The sequence below is a fragment of the Parambassis ranga genome, chromosome 3 (assembly GCF_900634625.1).
Source record: "Parambassis ranga chromosome 3, fParRan2.1, whole genome shotgun sequence".
In the NCBI taxonomy this organism is placed as follows: Eukaryota; Metazoa; Chordata; class Actinopteri; family Ambassidae; genus Parambassis; species Parambassis ranga.
Window position 1 is genome coordinate 6,859,877 of NC_041024.1, and position 19,677 is coordinate 6,879,553.

The window sequence follows — 19,677 nt, forward strand, 5'->3', positions numbered from 1 at the left end:
TGCATATATGGGGGTCTTTTGTTTAAAGGGGGAATGAGCGGTCATTCCCCTACAAGACAACACAGCTAATCTCATCTCAGTCCTATCTGTGCGTAACATCACAGCCCTAGATGTTTATGCTGTGTCCATTTAAGTGTATGCAAGTGTGTCTGTGTCTGTGAGCATTCCTCCACAGCTCATTGGTGGCTTAGATCTTATGCCCCAAGCAGTACTTAGTCCAGATGTTTGGTGTCTCTGTAACAACATAGTACTTTGGAAACTTTCCCACATGCTATCTGGTGTGGTTGACTCTGCGCTGGCCTCACACATCAAAACAACCCACTTCTAAAAATAGTCTTAATCGTTCAGCAGACTCTTAACTTTTCTGATATTCAGCTCACAAATTAGACACATGCAGCGTTAGCTCAGTCCTGATGCAGCTTTTTACAGCTCTCACGCTACAAGTTCCTAAACAAAAATCCACCAAACCCCCCTTTCCTGTGCAGTAATGTTTTATTTCAACTATACATGCCGTGTTAAAAAAATCAACAAAAAATATCATGAAACAAAGACCATCATTATTATTTACACATTCACAGTACAACTTTACAACATTATCTACACGCTCAAATACTCTGGAGATAATATTTACAGCTGGCTTCGTGTTGCCATGTTGCACAGTATTTAAATCAAAATGACATAAAATGACAAAATCTGGTTCATCTGCACCTAGACCAAGCTCAGACTGAAATATAAAGGCTTCAATTTAGATTGCAACAGACAGACCCAGTTCATATTGCAATGTACAAGGCAGTTGAGCAGTGTATGTTGAGTGTGTGTGTGTTGATGTCAGTGTGCAATTGTGGAGTAGAAAAAAGAGAGCCCAAACACTGGTTAGATGACAGGCAGAGAGTCTTTACATACAATCATCACTTGTAAACAAAATGTGGCTTTGGGCTAAACCAGGCAACTGACACTCAAAAAAGACTGCACAAGTCACCCAAATCACTGCTACGAGAAATGATCCCTCGGGGTCGTCCCTATACTGGCCAATACAAACAATTCCCGTCTCTGCAATCCTGGGGAGTTACAGATTCTGCACGACGGCCAGTGGCCATATGAACACTGTGTTAATACATTATCTGTGGGCAGAATGTGCTGCGCTGAGTGGACTGCTGCTCCACAGTGCAAGGTCTCACCACCTTACATCCCACATTTCAAGAAAATACATTCACTGCATGGCACCTCTATATGGTGGAACCACCATTCTTTTCAACACCGGCAGTAAAAGTTAAAAACTGATTCAAATCCCAATATTTGCACAGTCCAGTTGTGTTTGTCAATTTGTTTTAGCATGTTTAGATTAGGTAGCGACATCCTGCTGAATTTGTAATATCTAAAACAAATTGTATATCATATGACAGTAACATACAGAGGACCAATTGACATTGCCAATATTATATACTTCAATTTGTGAATAAGGCACACAATGCACAGATTCAGGTTCACTTGCCTAAAAATATTTATACTCCTTATTTATAGTATTTAAGTATATACAGGATCTTGTCATTCCCAGCATGACTCATTTGGACACATTGGTACATAAATGTTGTGTTGATTGTACACTGGCCACTCACAGGGAAGCTGCACAAGGTACATGGGTTGCAGAACCAGCACAACAGATGACGGAAGATGTTACATCCATGTATTGTTCTATAGGGTCAGTTGAATACACCTTTAATAGGATTAATGTAGGAGGAAAAATCTAGGGAACACAGAACAGAAGCGCCCTGAAATGCTGAAGTCATATACATGGGCTTAAACCATTGGTGTTGCTTTAGTTTTGTGTGGTAAATTCCTTAAATAAAACAGTAAAACATTATAAAAGCAATCATTTATAGAATGAGATGAGAAATGCTTGTTTTTTTTATTATTTAATACCATTGCTACATAAAGACAGATGACTCTTAAACCACCAGTATAATCCCTAAAAACAGGCAGTAGAGGTTAGGTGGAGGAAAATTCAGTTCTGGAGAGACAAGTTTTTTCCCCCCTGTATCAGTTTTAACAGTGCATTTGGTTGCTTAAAACTGTACGTCTTGGCCTCTGTCTGATACAACACACATATACCCACACACACACAAACACACACAAACAGATGTGCACACCCATGTCAGGAGTGATCCCAACATGGTAGAGAGGAAATGTAAAGAACAGACAGCTAGTATGTCTTAAACCAGTAGCAGCTAAGTAAAATTTCCCAGTGAGTTTCTGTGTCAACATGACTAACATCGCCACAGCCAAACCTCAATAGCAACGACACCGCAGAGTGACATAAAGGATGGTTCAGATGGGATTATAGAGATTAGGTTGTATGAAATGAAAGACAGTGACTTAGGTCTTAAACCAGTTTTAAGGACCATCCTCTAGCATGTGGCACCACTCTCGATTACGAGAGTGTGAAGGCCTAATATGTGTGCTGCCTTTACACAAATCTGCTTTCCAGTTACTCTCTCACACGCACACACTCAGAAACATTCTCTTTTCTCTTCGCTTGCTGCTTGATTCAGCTGTTTGTAGCAACACACACTATTGATTATTGATCTTCCTCTCCCCTGCCCTCTGCCATATCTGCTACCTCTCCTCTTTGTTCAGTTCACATTAGTGGGAAGACAGTGCTCAAGGGCAGTGACAAATGAGACTCATTCTTCAAGTATTCCACTGTTTTTGACCTGGTACCACATGCACATACACCGTAGCGGCTCCTAGCTGGTGTCCTAAACCTCGTGCCAAAGATGGGAACGGGCGACACCCAAACCCAGATACAGAGAGGGGCAGCAGAGTCACTGCTGTCCTCTGTTCATATCCTGTGGCTACCATGATAAGGGAGGGGGATGGGGTCGTAGAGAGCAAAGAAGCTCCAATGAGTATCTTTGGCCGCACATGTGATTTTTCCCTTTTAAGTGTGAGTGAATGTGCATATCAATTAAAGGGGGAACACACAGACACACACTAGGCCTCATCCCATCCATACTTCCCCCTCCCCACAAGCCCTCAGGGCTCAAAGCTCTACAGTCAAGGTCAAGAGCTCACTCAGAAATGTCTATGGTATTTTTTATTGTACAGCACTTTGAAACTGTGTGTTTAAAAAAAAAAGTGCTATATAAATAAAAGTTATTTTTTTCAGTAACTGTACTTATTGACCACTCGCATCTGTGAAGTCTGTGGTGAAAACCCATTGGGTTTAGGGGGCACATCTGGCTTTAGCGATGGGGTCCGTTTAAGCCCCGTGCGAGGGAGTGAGCCGTGCCCACTGTAGCTGCTCTGTCGGGTTACAGAGGATGGGTTCATTCCCGGCGACATCAATCCGCCATGGGAGTCAAGTCTAGAGGGGGGTGTTGGGGGCATGTAACCACCTCTGTTCATACTGTGCTGGCGAGACACAGACACCCCCATAGTTACCCCATTTGGTGAGGTGGATAAAGAGTGCCTGTGAGAGGCACTCCGGTGCAATTGGTACCCCCCTCTCTGCCTCTCCAGGGTGCCCCCCATGCTTAAGCTTCCCGTTGGTGTAGTGGGAGTTGTGGGCATGGGCACATCCACCCTCTTGGTAGGGCTGTGCCTAGGCAGGGAGGATGAGGGAGAGTACAATGAGGCCTCACGACTGGGCACCTTGGGGGGTACTTCAGTCAGTTCCTCCATGGGCTCCAGTGTAAGATGCTGCCTTGGGCGGGGCCCTGATCCCTCCTGAAGAATGGCCTTGGGGCTGGCCACAGAGTCATTGAGGTGTTTTAAAAGGTCATTTAGGGTGTTTCTGGCATCCACAGACCTCTTCTGATCTTTCCTACTTCCCTTTGAATCTGGGTTCTTAAGTTTCTTTTCAGAAGAATGTGGCAGTGTATCATCTCCATTGTCAAGGTTAGGATGGTCATGTGTAGCATTGGGAAGGACAACTGCACTGGGGATGTTGGAGTGTCCCAGGGCCAGATGAGGATGGTGGGGGTTAGCAGGAGCAGAAGAAGGAAGGAACTGAGGACTCTTCGCTGAGGAGCTGGACTCCTTACGGGGCCCACTGACCTTCCCGTGAGCCCTCTCCCACTGGTTCTTGATGGGCTGTAGGCCTTTCTGCTGAAGCACTGGCGTGGACTCAGGTGTGGGCAAGGCAGCCAGCTCAGGGGGTTGACAGCCATCCCGCAGGATCATGGTCTTTGTGTCACCATTGGGGATATTCAGATCTTTGCCATTGCTCAGCAGATTGGTGTACAGCTTTGGTGAATCAATGTTGGCTTGGTACTCCTGCGCACAACAAAAGAGGAAGATTAAACACAGATTCACATGCTTTTCAATCTCTGCTCTCCACTTAAGACGTAGCATCAGAATTGTACCTTTACAGGGCTGTCAAAGAGGCCGTTGAGCTTGACAAAGCTTCCAGTGGAATCGGAGCAGGATGGTGGTGCAGACTCGACATCCTTGTGGTCGTGCCTTGGTTTACGCAGAAATGAGTCTCGGTAGCAGAAAACCATAAGTCCAGCCAGGAGGGCACCAACGAGGAAAGCAGCAAACACGCAGGTGATGAGGATGTTCATGTGGACCATCTGGTTGGTCTCACCTGCTTGGATATCCCACACACCTATAAAAACAGTGAGGTTTTGGTTAACCCTGTGGTGGAAATATTAAAAGTGCTCAGTGATGCGTACGTCTCCATTCACCCACAGCAGAAATGAACATGTTTGTGTGAGAACACAACCATGACTAACTAAGATGAAGGAGATACATGGTGAACAGAAGATGTTATGTACCCACATCCATTTCACCATCTAAATAAGAAGCAGTGTTAGTTAAGCAAGGAAAATGTTGCCTTGAACCACGTTCCATTAGATGTTTGTCATGCGTCCGGTAAAAAAGGGTTAAGGGATGCACTCTTATCCGAGAGCCAAATCAATCTTCAAGATTGACCAGCAGGAAATTGGTCAGAGAAAGGAGGAGCAGTGCTTGCTTTCCTGGTGCTGCTGCTCTATGAGATGTTTGTTAGTAACCACAGACATTGGAAAAGTTAGTCATCCACCGTGCAGCCACAAAAGCGATGTGGCAGAGCATGGCCCAGTCAATGATCTACCAGCCAGAGGAAGCTGTTAACTACTGCTATAGTTAATAAGATCTATACTGGCAGAGAAAACAAAACTAAAGATTTTAGAGAAACTATCAGAAGAGTGAATGTAAAATGAAAAGTGATTAGAGAACTGGGGATAAATCGTTGAAAAAGAAAAGAAGGGAAGAAGAAAAATACAACTAAGAAACAAAGAAAAAATAAAGTGAGTAAAATGTACATCTGCCATGTTATCTAACAGAAACCCTTATAGTTTATAGCCACATTTTGTGTGGTTTAGTGAGAGTTGCTGGCAGCTATCAGATCAAGCTCAATGCAGCATGCTGGCTGCCTCCCCTTGGGCCTTACCCTCTTGGCCCCCTGGGATAGAGTCTAAAGAATGGGTGGCTGGGTCATCCTGCAGCACAAAGCCTGAGCCGTAGAGCTCTGGACCAGGCCCAGAGCTGGGGCTCTGAGTGGGTATGAGTACTGGGGGGTGTATGGGCCCACTGGGCTGGACAGTGACTGGCGGTGATGAAAACTCCATGTCTGTGGTGACAAACAAACTGTTAACAAACTTTGCAGATGGGTGTAAAGCATACTGTTATTATCCCTGTTAGTAGGCATGGTCACGGTGTTTTTCAAACAATAACTTGACACTTTTTTACATTCGCAAATCAATTAAAGCACATTAAAAAAACATTTTGAAGAGGAAAAAAGAGAGGATACTGGTGTTCCTACAGGAGTTGGTACACAACAGTAAGGATGCTAAAAGATGGTGGGTGGGCATGCAAGAGAGGGGGGAGGATGGATCAGAACAGGACGTAATGAGTGAAGACGAGGAGGTGAATCTGTGCTGAGCACCGCCTGGTTGGTTTTGTTGTTTGTGGAAATGAAAATGAGGCATTCAGGAGGTGTTTTTGAAACAAAACAAAGATGAATGGTAGCAGCAGTGGAAAAGGAAAGGGGCTGGAGATGCTGAACTCAAGGAAAGAAACCATTTGAGTAAAAGATCAAACTAACCAGAGGTAGGGTCGCCAAATGATTTGTAATCTGGCGCTGAAGTAGTGCCCAAAAACGCTAAAAGAATTAAAAAGGGACAAGAAATCATTATAAGGGAATTCAGAAGGAAAAAATAAAAACCCTTAAGAGACACTAAGAGTGCTGTTTAGTTGTGTTAACAGTAAAGATATTAAGCACTCGCTAGCAGTGTCGATTTCTCACTGGAGGCCCTCTGGTTCTGATCAATACTGAGGTTCAGCCTGGGTCATGGTTAGCTGATACATATGACAGACGCATTAAAGCAAAATTGGTGCAAAAGGCGCATTTTGGCCCAGAAATAAGACCTGTATCATTTGCACCAGCTGAACATGACCCTTGATTGTACATGTCCATGTTTGTGCCTCACAGGCAGCATTAGTTACAAGTGGCCATGTACTGTATGTAGATGTGTGTGTTAATACTGCACATAGACTAATGTAGGGGCAAGTTACTGGAGTGGTTACTGGTGTGAGTGTGCAGGCTTATGGTGTATGTGGAGATGAGTTTTCATTTGAGGTATGTGAGTGTGCATGTGTGTATCTGTGTATGTGTGCTTGTATCTGGATTGATGGCATGGCATGGAGATGAGAGTCGTACCTTGACAGTCACCGAGGAGTGTTGTGTTTCCAAATTCAACATCCTGCTCATATCCAGTCCTGAAAAAAATGGGATAGATATTAATCAAAAACTTCCAAAAAAACAATTCTTGGCTTGTCATTTTCTCATCTATAATATTTGTTTTTCATATTGCAGCTGGGGTTTGAACTCACAAAACACCAGGCAGTATCCTTTCACAGGCGCCATGAGGCTTCCAGCCGCAGTAAGGATCCCTTGATGCAATACAGGACCTGGTAACACACACACATACACACACCATCTATCAGAACACCGGGTTTAATCATTCTGGAAAATGCACTATAAACATTAGTGTCTGACTGAACATTAACCTCAAGGCTTGTGGTGAAGCTGTTATCATTCCTTTTATGGCATTTACCATCAAAACAAAACAATAAAATCACAAACGTGACTGCACGAAGCACATTTGAACCCCCCAGGTAGCGCGTCACTTACTTGTGGCAGGAAGAATGCCTTTCACAGCGGCTCAGGGGAACACGGATGACACAGCTTGAAAAGGCGACATAAAGGCTGTGCGTCTCTTTGTCCACGTGCAGAGAGAGGACACGCTTGTCATCCTCGCGGTTAGACAGGCACCTGGGAAAGGGAAGAGAGAAACCTAATCAGAGGTCCATCAGATAAGTCTGTCTACTGTTTCAGTCTCAGTAGATTTAATCACTTGTTAGGTGGTGGAGTCACATAAAGCTTTTTCTCACACAGTTTAACAGGATTTTAACCTCTGACACATGGCATTAAAAACACACACAAAGTACAGGCACATAAGCAGACAGGCACTGCCGGCTGTGCAGGAACCTTCATTTTATTAGTGCACAGTCGACTGCTCGGCTAAAAGAGAGGCAGACAGTGAGAGTGAAAAGTGTGCATGTCCCTACTTGGCCTTGTTGAAGATGTCCATCTCCTCCAGAAGCAGGCTGTCATTTAGGGAAACAGAGGTGGTCTTGGCTAAAACCTTGAGGACGACCCCTGATTCAGCGCCGATGAACACAACTGTGTAGTTCTTGTGGGGTCCTGCTTCATTGTCCACAGCCAGTGCTGTCAGTCTGTACCTTTAAGCACAGCAGAGAGACATGTGTTACCCACAGCAGGTGTTGAAGCATTCAAAATAGGACAGACCCTGGGAATACAGAAATCATTTTCACTTTGGAAATACTGATTTTCACATCTTTATTCCTGTATAAACTTACTAGTTATCCAAAAAAGAACAAGCTATAAATCTTGATATCTCTCCCTCGTGTGTTTACCTAACACGTGTCTTGGTGAACCACGGCTCATCTCCAATCGAAGGCACAGCTGTGTCCATGAGTGGGTGGGACTTGATGAACTGCAGGGTATCGTCCGGGAATTCGACAGAGCTCTTAAAGGACGCAGCTGGACCATGACCTGCACAGCACCCGGGTCTAGGATCCAAAGGGCAAAAGGTCAAAGATCATCCTATACGATGACACTCCAGGGAGTAATAATAACTTGTATTGAAATGGATGGAAGAGCACGATGAGAGGGGAGCAGGTGCTTATTAGGATCACAAAAAGGGCCTCAGCTGGAAACTATAAAATATACATATGCATGGTTATCCTCCATCAATGATTTACTGCGGTAATGAGGTGCTTTGTGGACTTTGTGTTTTGGACACAGGGCAGGGCTGCAAATATACATGCTGACGGTAAACAGGTTAAATATGCAAGGCGTCTAATTATACCAAATTAATTATTTAATCATCAGCAGATGGTGAATGTGTGTGCTGGGTCAAAACTAATAACTTGGTCCTTTAGTTGTGAAAAGGATTTGATTTCATTGGGTTTAAAATGGACAAAGAAGGAGTTAAAATAGCTGCAGAGTCGAGCACCACCTGCCATTTTTTTTTATATTCGCCTTGCTGATGCGTCTGGAGAAAAAGTCCTTACCGAGGTTTGGGCAGCTTCTCCTCTGGATAGGGAGTCCACACAGAGTCGGGAGTCTTCTGCTCTTTAAACCGTCCCTGGAACACCTTCTCTATGTCTGCCATGGAGAAGGCACACACTGCAGACCCAGGGATGCTGCAGAGAGAGAATAAATCGATGTACCCTCCATGTTTGACCTCTGCATCCAGTGTCTTGTGCGGCTAACAACATCTCACCTGTTCATCTGTGTGGTGAACACTCCCACCACTGAGGGAACCCCGTTGATGTTGATGATGTCAGTGATGGACTGAAGCACATCAAAGTAGAAGAAGGACTCTCCTGGCACGGAGCAGTTCAGCCTCGCCTTCACAAAGGATGTCCAGTGCTTCTCCAGGACCCGCTGTGACCCTCCAACATCATTTTTACAGATCCGGGCCACACGAGAATACACAACCTGAGAAGAGCAGAGGTTTGAGAGAGGCGGGTGCAAGAGGAAGTCATCTCAGTGAATGTCACTAAAAACACTTCAACATGCTGAATTATGCATTTCTCCATCCTGTAGCAACTCAGCACAGATGACTTCACAAACACACGCTCTCTCATATTTAACTTAGAGTGTGGAGATTGTTCATCTTAACTGAAGCAAACACTTAAAAGAAAAAAAAGAAGAATGGCCCTGGCTGACTTTAATGCAGCACCATGTGAAAGTGTGTTTGATTGCACATATTAACGAGGCTTAGAGTATAAATGAAGTATGTGAAGCAGTTGGCTAAGACAGTTTTAATAATTTACAAGTGCAAACCTCCATCAGAGGCCAGGTGTCACATCAGCATTAGTTGGGTTGAAATATTTATTAGCTGGTGGCTGATGGAGGATGCTGGCTTCCTGTGGCCAGCTCAGGATGAGGCATGGTCAAATCAACGAAGTTGGCCTCAAACACAGAACATCCTAATTCCGTCTGCTTGTTATGTGTGTGTGTGTGTGTGTGTGTTGCAGAAAGAGGCAGACAAATCCTCTGGCTGTGTAATGGTTTTACATTAGTGGAACAGTCCCAGGAAACACTGGTGGTTGAAATTTCTTGTGTTTTCTAATGTGATGTAGTGTCATCGCCTCAACGGGCACCATTACCACCAGGCCTGTTTACATGTGCTCTGAGGGAGGTGTTGCCCTGTGTTTTTTTATGTGTGGAATATGTATTGCATTATAAACAGCAGGTGCACTGTCTTACCTTTCCCAGATTGCTGTGCTCCACTGCAATCTCTCGGTAGAAAAAGTACACATAATTCCCATACTCCGCTCCATTCAGGAAACGAGGTTCTGAGGGAGAGGCGGAGGCAAAGAGTTGAAGTGTGTTTCTGCACCGTCACCACCACTGTGCATGTTGAATATTTCAGGGATTTGTACAAGGCTGTATATGACTGGGGGTGACCTAGATTGCCTGTGAGAGAACAGGCCATATCCCCCTAGAGCTTGGCAAGGCAGGAGAGCTCTCTATCACTCCAAAAAAAACAGCTCACATGCATACATAGACCATGCAAGGGCGCCACTGGCATTTAGTAAGCTGGCAGGTAGACACATGTTTCTTCGGGAAAGTATGGGGAGAGAGGAGTACAGATTTAGAGAGATGAAGAGGTGCTGCTTACCTTTCAACCATTTGGAGTCATATTTGATGGTTCTCAAAGCTGATCCATCACCCATACTGCGATAGATGACAGAATCACTAGCCTGAAAGTCAGCTACGGTTGCAGAATACAGCTTCCCCTCTAAAACACAAAACAAGAAGAAACACTCACAAAAAAAGGAATACACTGCTTTTGTTGTTTCTCCTCTTTTATAAGGCTTAATTGGCTGACTTGTTATCGCTGCCGGCACTGTTTTACTGTGGCAAAGACACAGAGGTGATAATGAGAGCATAAGTAGGAACACATTAGTTCGTCTTCAGCAAGACGAACTATGCCTATGCGTGGGCGGGTTGTGCGTTTGACCCTTACCAGCAAAAAGGGCAACGTTGGTTTGCTTGGAGTCAAACGGGCACCGTGCCAGTCCATTGATCTCTTCCCCGTCAAACTCTAGGTTATCCAGCTGCAGGGAACAGTCACCCACGCATTAAGAGGAGGTTTCATCAAGAGACACGGGAAAACAAACAGAAGCACCAGCATGCACGCAAAGCAGTCAAATCAGTTTAGTCAAATGTATTTGATATTGAAATATAGGTCTACTCAAATTTCTTTTACCACACTGCTAGTCCAGATTGTGTGTGTGCGTGCCTGACTCTGCATACTCACCCTGTAGTATCTGCACATGGGGTTAAAGCCGTTGGTCCCACAGATGAACACCAGATCGTCGTTTCTGGGAACCAGCACTTTGATGAAGTTGTGGCACTCGTCCTGTAAACAGACACAGCAGCTCACAGTTTAACTGTCTGCGTGATGAGCTATAGAACACAAGGTGTGTGTGGTTAAGGATGTCTTTAATACGTACTCTGTGTTTTCCCCTGACAGCACACATCTCTCTGTCAGCTTGGCCCGATCGCCATGTTAGCTTCTGTAAAAAACAAAACAAAATGGAGAATTAAGACACATATATGGTGTGCACACACAAACACACGCACACAGTTCTCCCTTTTCCACTCTCTCTCATTTTACAACCTGTCCAGTTTGTGATGAATGGGCCTGTATTTTCTATAGAGCTCTTATGGTGTTGGTGGATTGAGAGAGCAGCTTGTGGCGAGAATCTTACCCGGTAAGGAATGATCTCATTCCTGTAGGATTCTCTCAGACTGACGAGGTACACCTGATCTCTGTGGACAGACAAATACAAAACATGCAGCTCAGTGACGCAACAAAGCCAGGAGTACAATTATAGAATACATAACGGTGGTGGAACCAGTTTATGTTCATAGAGGATCTGTGGTCAGTAATCAGCAGCTTGTTTGTACCGTTTTCTTCCTGGTTTTGATTATATGTCATAGTGAAGAACATTTTTCTTTCAATAAAAACACACAAATACCCCAAAGTGCCAAAAGCAAGAAGCACCTGACAACAGATACATGCAGCACAACAGAGGTGGGAGTTTTATACTGTAGATGTCGAAGTGATTTCCTGCTACAATATTAGTGCTAGCGGTCAGTTTAATCCCAGTGCCCATAAATACAAGACATGTAAAGATGCCAAGAAATCCCTGATGGCACGTCAGGCCCAGGATGATAGACGCCCTTAGCGGATCAATACAGGACATATACATCAGATGCAGACGTAGAAGCCACAGATTCAATAACACTAAGAGCCCCCCCCTCCCACCCATGCTGCTGTTTACCTGCCAAGGAGTGACTGAGTATATTGGCGTGGGGGATGTGTGAAAGAGAAAGAAATAGTGTGTGTGTGTGTTGATTTTACCTGCCAGCGATGAACAGAGTGTCCTGTATCTTGGTCATCAGCTGAAAGTCAAGGCGATGCTGTGACTCATTTCCAGAGGGCCTGCCTCTGAACGCAGGGTACCTCCGTGCAACTGCAAACACACATATACAGTACAGTTAATGAAAAAAATAAGGGCAGGAGCAGATGAACGGATTACTGCCGTTAACTGCACTGTGCTTTAACATAAATATGCTGTACAATTATGGTAATGGTGTAGTGTAAATGATTAAAATAATGTATAACTTCAGTCAGACCTGTGTCATTGTGTTTGTGCGTCTGCTTATGTCAGCACATTTCTCTGAAGCTGCAGTACATCACGTAGATGAAAAATAAAATTTACTTAATGCTAGCTGCAACTGACCACACAGCAGATTGATTTTATTACTATGGATATTGCACACTACCGACTAAACTGCTGACACGATGGAGGAGCTGCTGCTACTCATTTTAACACCATGCATATCAACAGTGTTTATTACTGATTGCTGATGATTTTTTTTCTGACATATTAACCATAATCTCAACCCCTGTCTCTGCAGAGCTCATTTGTGCGTGCACTCACATTGTGCGTCGACGACATCAAGGGGTACGGTGTCCTCTGGGAAGCTGACTGCGAGGAGAGTGTGCGAGGCTGTCAGCAACAGCAGCAGCAGCAGCTCAATGAGCAGAAGCGCAGCTCTCTGGCCCATGGCTGCTCACAGACGACACTTCCTGTTTCACACTGGTGGAGATGTTACCTGGAAACAAACACAAGGAATGCATGGATTTTATGCACCAAATCCAAAACAAGAAAATAACTTATTGCCAAAAATGCAAATCCATACATAATATCCTCTCTGATTTATTGATGACTGAGCACTCAGTGGCAGTGCTCGGCTTTTCCCCTCTACCTTTCCCTGCATCTGCTGTCTAAGGGAAGGTCAGCCAACTGACCAGTGGGGTGTCTCTGTGTGTGTTGGATGCAGCGGAAGTCCGCTCTGTTAGGAACGTGGCAGGCCTGCTGTCTCAGTACATCTGTGCCCTGATTGGTTTGTACTGGGCCAGGCTCAACACTAATCAGCACATTGCAACTTCATCACCATCAGTAGTGCAGCCTCTGCTCTGACCTTAGCAGACTTCTATCAGCACTCTGCTGGCTCTTATTGCTCCAGCCTTTCCTCTGGGTCGGTGTGCTTTATTGCAGCTGCAGTGATTCACTCATATTGGTATTGTGAGTTCCTTCTCGTTGAACAGTTGTTTTGACATAGTAGTCATTTTTTGGAGGGGAGAATAGTTTGTACAGCATCTGATTGTGGACATGATACAGTAACAGTTACCCTGGTAATAATTTATTGTGGGAGTGGCAAGGTTTAGTGTGTATGTTAGTGTGTAGGAGGGGTACTTTAGAGACAGACTGTGTCTGTGCATATTAATGATTGGTGTACATTCAAATATTTATAAGGCAAACAAATTATTCATGTGGGCAAAGCCTGAACGGATATAAACAATTTACTGGGAGACGTCACACAGGCAGAGGGATGGATTAGCTCGGAGCACACTGAGATGCGCGCACGTACACATACGCGGCTGCACATACATAATCACTTGTTCAAATGCTATAATGCAAAGGCTGATGCTTGTGTGAGCGTATGAACCCACATGCACACGCACACTGTATTGACTCATTTTTCAATTAGCCCCAAAGCACACCTGCTCCAGTGCTGTCTGTGTGCCCTGCCTGCCAGGCCATTAGTGCTTTGATTGATCCACACAGGAAACATGGCAGATCCACAGCCAGAGGGGCTATCAATGGAACACCGCACTGTAGCCATGTGAGTGTTGTGTTACTCTAAATATGGTGATTTTTGACTTCTAATAAGTTGAAAGATTTTTGAAAAACCTTGAGAAATATTTTTAATATTTAAAACATTAAATAAGGTAGATGTGGTTGTCAAGTGAATTAATTGGAAAACACATGGTTGTCAAGTGTTAAGCAGTAAGAGGTGTTTACCTGACAGCAACAATATAGATCAGCTTGTCAGCCTTTGTCAGGTTGTGGATTATATAACATAAAAGCTGGCTGCACGCCCTCCTGTGTGTTTTTAAGCATTAACTAAACAGTTACTGTATGATGATGTGTCACAGGAAGAAAGGCATCGGTGGTGAGATGGAATTAGAGTATAGCCGACATGTTTTAGTCATCAACAGTGTGTAATCATGGCTATTCAGCATGCTGTGGGCCTTTGAAAAAAGAGCAGTGTCATTATCATTGAGTAATGCGAGTCCTGAATGAGACGATGCTTTGACTCAATCAGTCCACTTAGTGGTTAAATTACAGGTTTGATGTTTTTGCAAAACAGGAGGATATTAAGGGGGCTAATAAAGGCTTGTTTTCTCCCCTATGACAACAAACATCAATGATGCTGGTGCACTTACTAATTCTAATCCAGATACAAATGAATCTCCGGACAGATCTATGCACACTGATCTATACAGAAGAATAACTGTTGGGAACTTAATATAAATAAGAAATGATGACGCTGCTCTGTGGTGTTCCTTAAAAGCTTTGCAGCTATTTCAAAAACCCAGCAATAAATTGCTGAGTTTCCAGGAGAGGCCTGGGAGAGGAAAAGATACCAAATGTTCAACAACAGGGAAAAGACAGCAACTATGAAAGGTAAATAAACCAAGCTCAACATTTCAGTTCTATAATGCTATCGTACAGGCTGCAGGCTGTACTCATAGCCTGCACTCGGCTGGCTGTGTTCGCAGGTAAATCATTTCCTCACTTGTCAGAATTTACAGTCCTGCTCTGTATCGCCTCTTCAAAAGCACTCACATTCACACCACTTTTTTCCCCTGCCATTCTCCCACACTAAACAATTCAGGAGAAAAACACTCCTAGCAGAGGCAGAAGCTCAGCGCTGATCTCCCATGATTCCTTGCATGGTAAAAGCCACAATGCAGCAGCAAAGGCTTTCCTCAGAAACTTTAATGTAAAACAGAAACAGAAGACATCCAGAGGTCAGTGATCTAAAATTACTTCTCAATCTCTCTAGTGAGCCCTGTGTGTTTTCTATTGACTATTGCTTTGTGCTCTCTGGTTCCTGCCCTCAAGTGTGTGCGTGTGTGTGTGCATATAGGCCTCAACAAGCCTTGAGACGCTGGGCTTGTCACGCAACTCTGTGCCATTCAGTCTTGCCTCACTCTACCTCTGTTATTACAGGCTTTTCAATGTCCTACAACCACGCACTTTCCCTACTGATGTAGTTGGCTCAGGCCCATGGTGTTAAACATGGGGAGGGGAGGGGTTTTGCTGGATTGCTATTTCTGCTGGTGGTGGGTGTAAAGGGTCTCTAGCCCAATTCTGGTGGTTACAGCAGAAGCTTTAGTGTAACACGCTTTAAAATGACAGATTAACACATATTCTCCTCTTAGCTGTGCTTTCAGTGGCATAAGAAAGCGATAACCTCTCCCCCTTCACAGCGTTTTTTTTACAGGGGGAGGAGGAATTATGGCTCATCAAAGGATGACAAACAACAGTGGTGCGTGAGGTTTCGTAAATTGTGTGCATGTGTGATGGGTGGATGCAATCCCAGCAGAACAATGGGTGCTGCTGCTTGAGGCTGCTTGACTTGTCATCATGCACCATACTGAGCTGTAAACCTAACAGCACAAGAAATCGGATAACCCAGGAGTTCGATTTCAGGCACTTCACTCCTCACGCTTGTCTAAATGCGTATCTGCCTGTCTAAAACGGGATATGTTTTATAAAATGGTTGTCACAACTCTGTAAGATTCTAATGAAGATGCAGCCACACTAGGGGAGTGAGCCAGCTGCATGATAATAGCAGCTACCACAGAGGCTCAGAAATGTATTATGACTCCTCTTCCCACTTCATCAATAACCCGCACCCCCCTAATCACATGCTATTTATGTAAGGATCACTTGTGATGGGGCTTGGTTGGACTTGTTGCTTCAGAGATTTGGCAGAAGGAAAAAGCTGTGCCACCCTAAACCATGCTTCCCTCCCTTTTCTTCACTACCTTGACGAGAGGCGGAGTGAAACAGGAGAAAGGCTGTTCTCAGCAGTAGTTCTGCTATAGTAGAGCACAAAGGGACTGAGCTGCAGGTGTGACCAAGAAACAAAAGGGGCTTTGGGCAACTCTACACAATGGAGCCCCACCCCCGGTCAGTGGACCTACATTCAGGAGAGCTGTTTTGGAGCTTCTAAGGCAACAAAGCAACCTGTAAACATGCTGACTCCAAATGCTGCACACACACACACAGTCAAACTTCTGTCACCCAACCAGTGGAACAATCTGATTTTGTGATCAGCATTTTCGGGAAGCCACACAGCTGTAAAGAGTTAACATTTATCACTGTATGGTTTAATGGTGGGTGTTCCGGGGTTATAGCCGGCTGTAGTGGAGGTTAACAGTGGTCGTTCTGGTCGCTGAGTTCTGACCCTGTGGCCAGTGAGGCGAAGTGAGACACACCAGCCAGCTGTTCCGTCAACAAACCCAGACCTGGTTCTGATGTTTGTGCTTGGCCTTAGGTGTGGGGTGCTTTTGCCAATAACTAGTTTGTAATATCAATGGCTGAGCTAAGCTTTCTGATCTCTGTCAGAGTTCAGACAGATCTGAGAGGAAATGTGCAGATCTTCCTTCCTCTTTCTGGAAAGGAAATTCTTTGAGATTAGAGCACCAGCACCAGCATGCTGACTTCAGACTAACTACAATAAACCTGCCTGACACTTAATATTAGTGACAACTTTAAGACTTATCCATGTTGTTGTTTAATTGCTTCCCCACCTTTACTTTAATTCCTAGATATTTAGACTCACTTCCAAAAGCTACTCTAACCTCCATACCTCCACGCCTTCGTGTTAAGCAAATGAACCATCCTGGTCCCCCATTTTTCCACGCTTCTATTTCTTTATTCAGGTCTGGTCATTTTTCCAAGTTGTGCGTGTGGATCTTCCGCTTCTGTTTTGCGCACACAATCCACGCAGCAGCCCGGGCTCTAATGCTTGCATTGTGCGGACCGGGGGCATAAAGGCATTCAAGTTTAGTCCGTGGTAAATCTTTTTCAGAGCCCTTTAGTCCACATGTAGGACTCATACAAAAGACAACAAAGACGCGGGGGGACAGCGGTGGAGTGACAACAGTGTGATGGGGCTGCGTTTAACTGCCTCCACAGCACTTAATGCGTGCACAGGGCTGGGCTTCCATGCTGCTCTGCCTCCAAAAAGGTTACGAGCGCTTTTGTAATTTATTGTCCTACATAAAAAAATAAATAACCCAATGATGCTCGGGTTACGTTAAATATCTTACAGGCATCACAGACAACAGCTCTAATGGTTAACTGTCCGTCCTGATCATCTCTTATTGTTTAACAGCCTCCTGTGTTTCTCCATCCGTTCAATCACGCACAGGTTGCTTTTTATCCTTAAGTTATTTTTTTGTCTGAAACACTTTATTTTTAAGGTTTTAATCATTTAACCCCACTCTTAACAATTCACAATAAATATTAACCGAGCTATTGTGGGTGAAACTGTGGACACTTGACTGCACTAAAGGGTCTGATTGGCTTAATTTTTACTGCCGATTGATCCATCTTCATCATCATCTGTATCAATCAATTTGAACACGTATATGTCTGTTTTATAACGTGATACATTATACTTTGAATCTGCTGGAGTGTCTTTTACAGAAGTAGCTCTCCGGATAGAATGGAGGCCACTTATATACCCTGTATTAAATCCAAAGTCCGCCTTAATAATACAACACGGGGACACTAAAAACAGAAAAAGGCACACTTCGTCAATAATTAAACATCACCCAGGGACACCTACCTTAAGTATCCGAAATCACACATGAATGGGGCAGTCCGACTGAATGTCATATTCCCTTTAGTAATCCATTTGCGAGAAAACACCCAACATGTAATATTCCTGTTATTTTAAGCTCCATCCGGACACCACTTTTCTCTTTTTTTTATCCAGTTGCGCACAGATTTCAGCTCCGCTCCTGACCACGTATGAGCATTTTGACTCTGACTCTGCCTCCGTCCCCGGGCCCTTGCGCTCTGATGAGTGATCTTCAAAGCTCTGCCACGACCACACAGCCCCCTCCCTCATACAGCAATACACCAGCCCCCTTCCACTACGATTAACTTTGGAAAGCAGAGGGGAAAGCATAAACATTAACGGTGCGCTGTCTTTACTACTACGCCGCTCTATGACTTTATGTGGCCACAAACACTGATTTAAATGGAGGAAGGGCGTGCGTGGAGGTGGATACAGCGCGGAACAGAACAGGATGATTGATTATTATATTTACGCACAACTCTTTTCTGTGCCTGTTTGTCCAGATGAACACATAACTTTGAGTTAATCGGACAGATGCGCAGTTTACTGATATGACTGCAAAGCTTAATAAGATAAATATATCTGCGCGTAAAATGTTTCACAAATAAAGACGTGCGTAAACACTTTGCGCTTGGTTTATCTCCTCTTACACCCCTCTGTTACTGGTGGAGAGACGCTTCTGAGCTTGCTGGACAGATTGGTTTTGTCACCCTTATGAGGAATGAATGAATACATTGCTTAAAGCATAAGTAAAAAAAATAGTCCGGACCTGAACTATTTCTGTCCTGCAAGCATCAGATTTGCAGAACAGCATAGCGACATGGTCAAAAGAAATATTTTTTTGTTTCCCAGCAAAGACTTCTCCTCTCTAGTTTTCCACCTCGACTTTCACTGCACAATGCTGGTGCAACAAAGTATATCCACGTAGCAGCACGGAACTCACCTCATCTGAATGGATTATTTTGTATCCTTTTGCGTTGCTGTAATCCCCAGAAAAATGTGTATATATTGCGCGTCGTAGTGAATCAACTTCTCCTGGCTCGGAGAAAAACAAACTAATGCACGGCAAATGGTGTAATTCGACCCGTGCTAAGTCAATCCATCCAGCGAGAGAACCACAGCCTACCAATAAGCAGCGCTCTTGCTCCAGTCCCTCCCCCCATCGTCCATCTCTCCTCGGTTGGTTTGGGCTTCTCTGCTCTGCTCTGGCTTCCTTCCTTTCTTTCCTAAAGCCCAGAGAGAAAGAAAAAGCGACCCCCCCCTCCTCTCCCTCTCCTCCCCGTTCTCCTCCTGTGTGACCCCGTATTGCCCCCCTCCTTCTGTTAAACCCCCATCCCCCAACACCAAGTCAGCAAGAGCGCCTAGTTAAAATCATTTCAGCTGAGTTGTGGCAAGTTGCCCGCTTAGTAAAACCGCTTTAGACATCTTTAAGAACGAGATTTAGCACAAATCTTCTACTTCAGTGCAACATCATACATCAGACTTTCATTTTAAAAATTAGAGTAACTGTCTTTACAAAGTTGTACAGAGTCAGTTCATGCACTTTGCACACAGTCAGACAGTTTTGCAGGTATGTGGTTTACACATAAATTCCTGCCACATAGATCTTCTTATGTAATAATAATATGTAGTATAAACACGTTAATTCTCTGGATACAGGAATGTTAAATCCCCTGGTTTTATATCCAGGCATGAGGAAATCTGCATGTTAATGCAAACACAAGTTTGAGCATCTTCTCGTATGCATGTGAAGCTCAAGCTCGTTTTTGCATGTGTGACCGGCCATTCCG

At 44.3% G+C, this 19,677-nt stretch overlaps 1 protein-coding gene across 5 annotated transcripts; it reads right to left on the reverse strand.

Moving 5' to 3' along the window:
* Positions 1 to 482: 482 nt before the first annotated feature.
* sema6d (semaphorin 6D) lies at positions 483 to 18,966 on the reverse strand. 5 transcript variants are annotated; one of them, XM_028401426.1, is made up of 20 exons: positions 18,831 to 18,966; positions 12,598 to 12,772; positions 12,015 to 12,126; positions 11,359 to 11,419; positions 11,101 to 11,163; positions 10,905 to 11,006; positions 10,611 to 10,701; positions 10,263 to 10,382; positions 9,848 to 9,936; positions 8,856 to 9,073; positions 8,644 to 8,775; positions 7,984 to 8,139; positions 7,615 to 7,788; positions 7,178 to 7,318; positions 6,877 to 6,954; positions 6,704 to 6,762; positions 6,089 to 6,145; positions 5,435 to 5,614; positions 4,365 to 4,609; positions 483 to 4,275 (listed from the first exon to the last, which is right to left on the reverse strand). In XM_028401426.1, the coding sequence occupies exons 2-20, from the start codon at positions 12,722 to 12,724 to the stop codon at positions 3,163 to 3,165; spliced, it is 3,318 nt and encodes a 1,105-aa protein (XP_028257227.1). In that variant the 5' UTR covers positions 12,725 to 12,772; positions 18,831 to 18,966; the 3' UTR covers positions 483 to 3,162. The 5 variants fall into 5 exon arrangements, with proteins under 5 accessions (XP_028257227.1, XP_028257228.1, XP_028257229.1 ...); XM_028401427.1 differs by lacking the exon at positions 18,831 to 18,966 and adding an exon at positions 17,873 to 18,243; XM_028401428.1 differs by lacking the exon at positions 6,089 to 6,145.
* Between the last annotated feature and the right edge of the window lie 711 nt (positions 18,967 to 19,677).

Bases quoted from the DNA above. Each gene is read 5' to 3' on its own strand.
- sema6d (XM_028401426.1), bottom strand. From the start codon at position 12,724: ATGGGCCAGAGAGCTGCGCTTCTGCTCATTGAGCTGCTGCTGCTGCTG. The intron at 9,074-9,847 runs GTAAGACAGTGC...TGCTCTTCTCAG, and splicing joins AGCACAGCAATCTGGGAAAG to GTTGTGTATTCTCGTGTGGC. The intron at 7,319-7,614 runs GTAGGGACATGC...TCCCTTTCCCAG, and splicing joins GACATCTTCAACAAGGCCAA to GTGCCTGTCTAACCGCGAGG.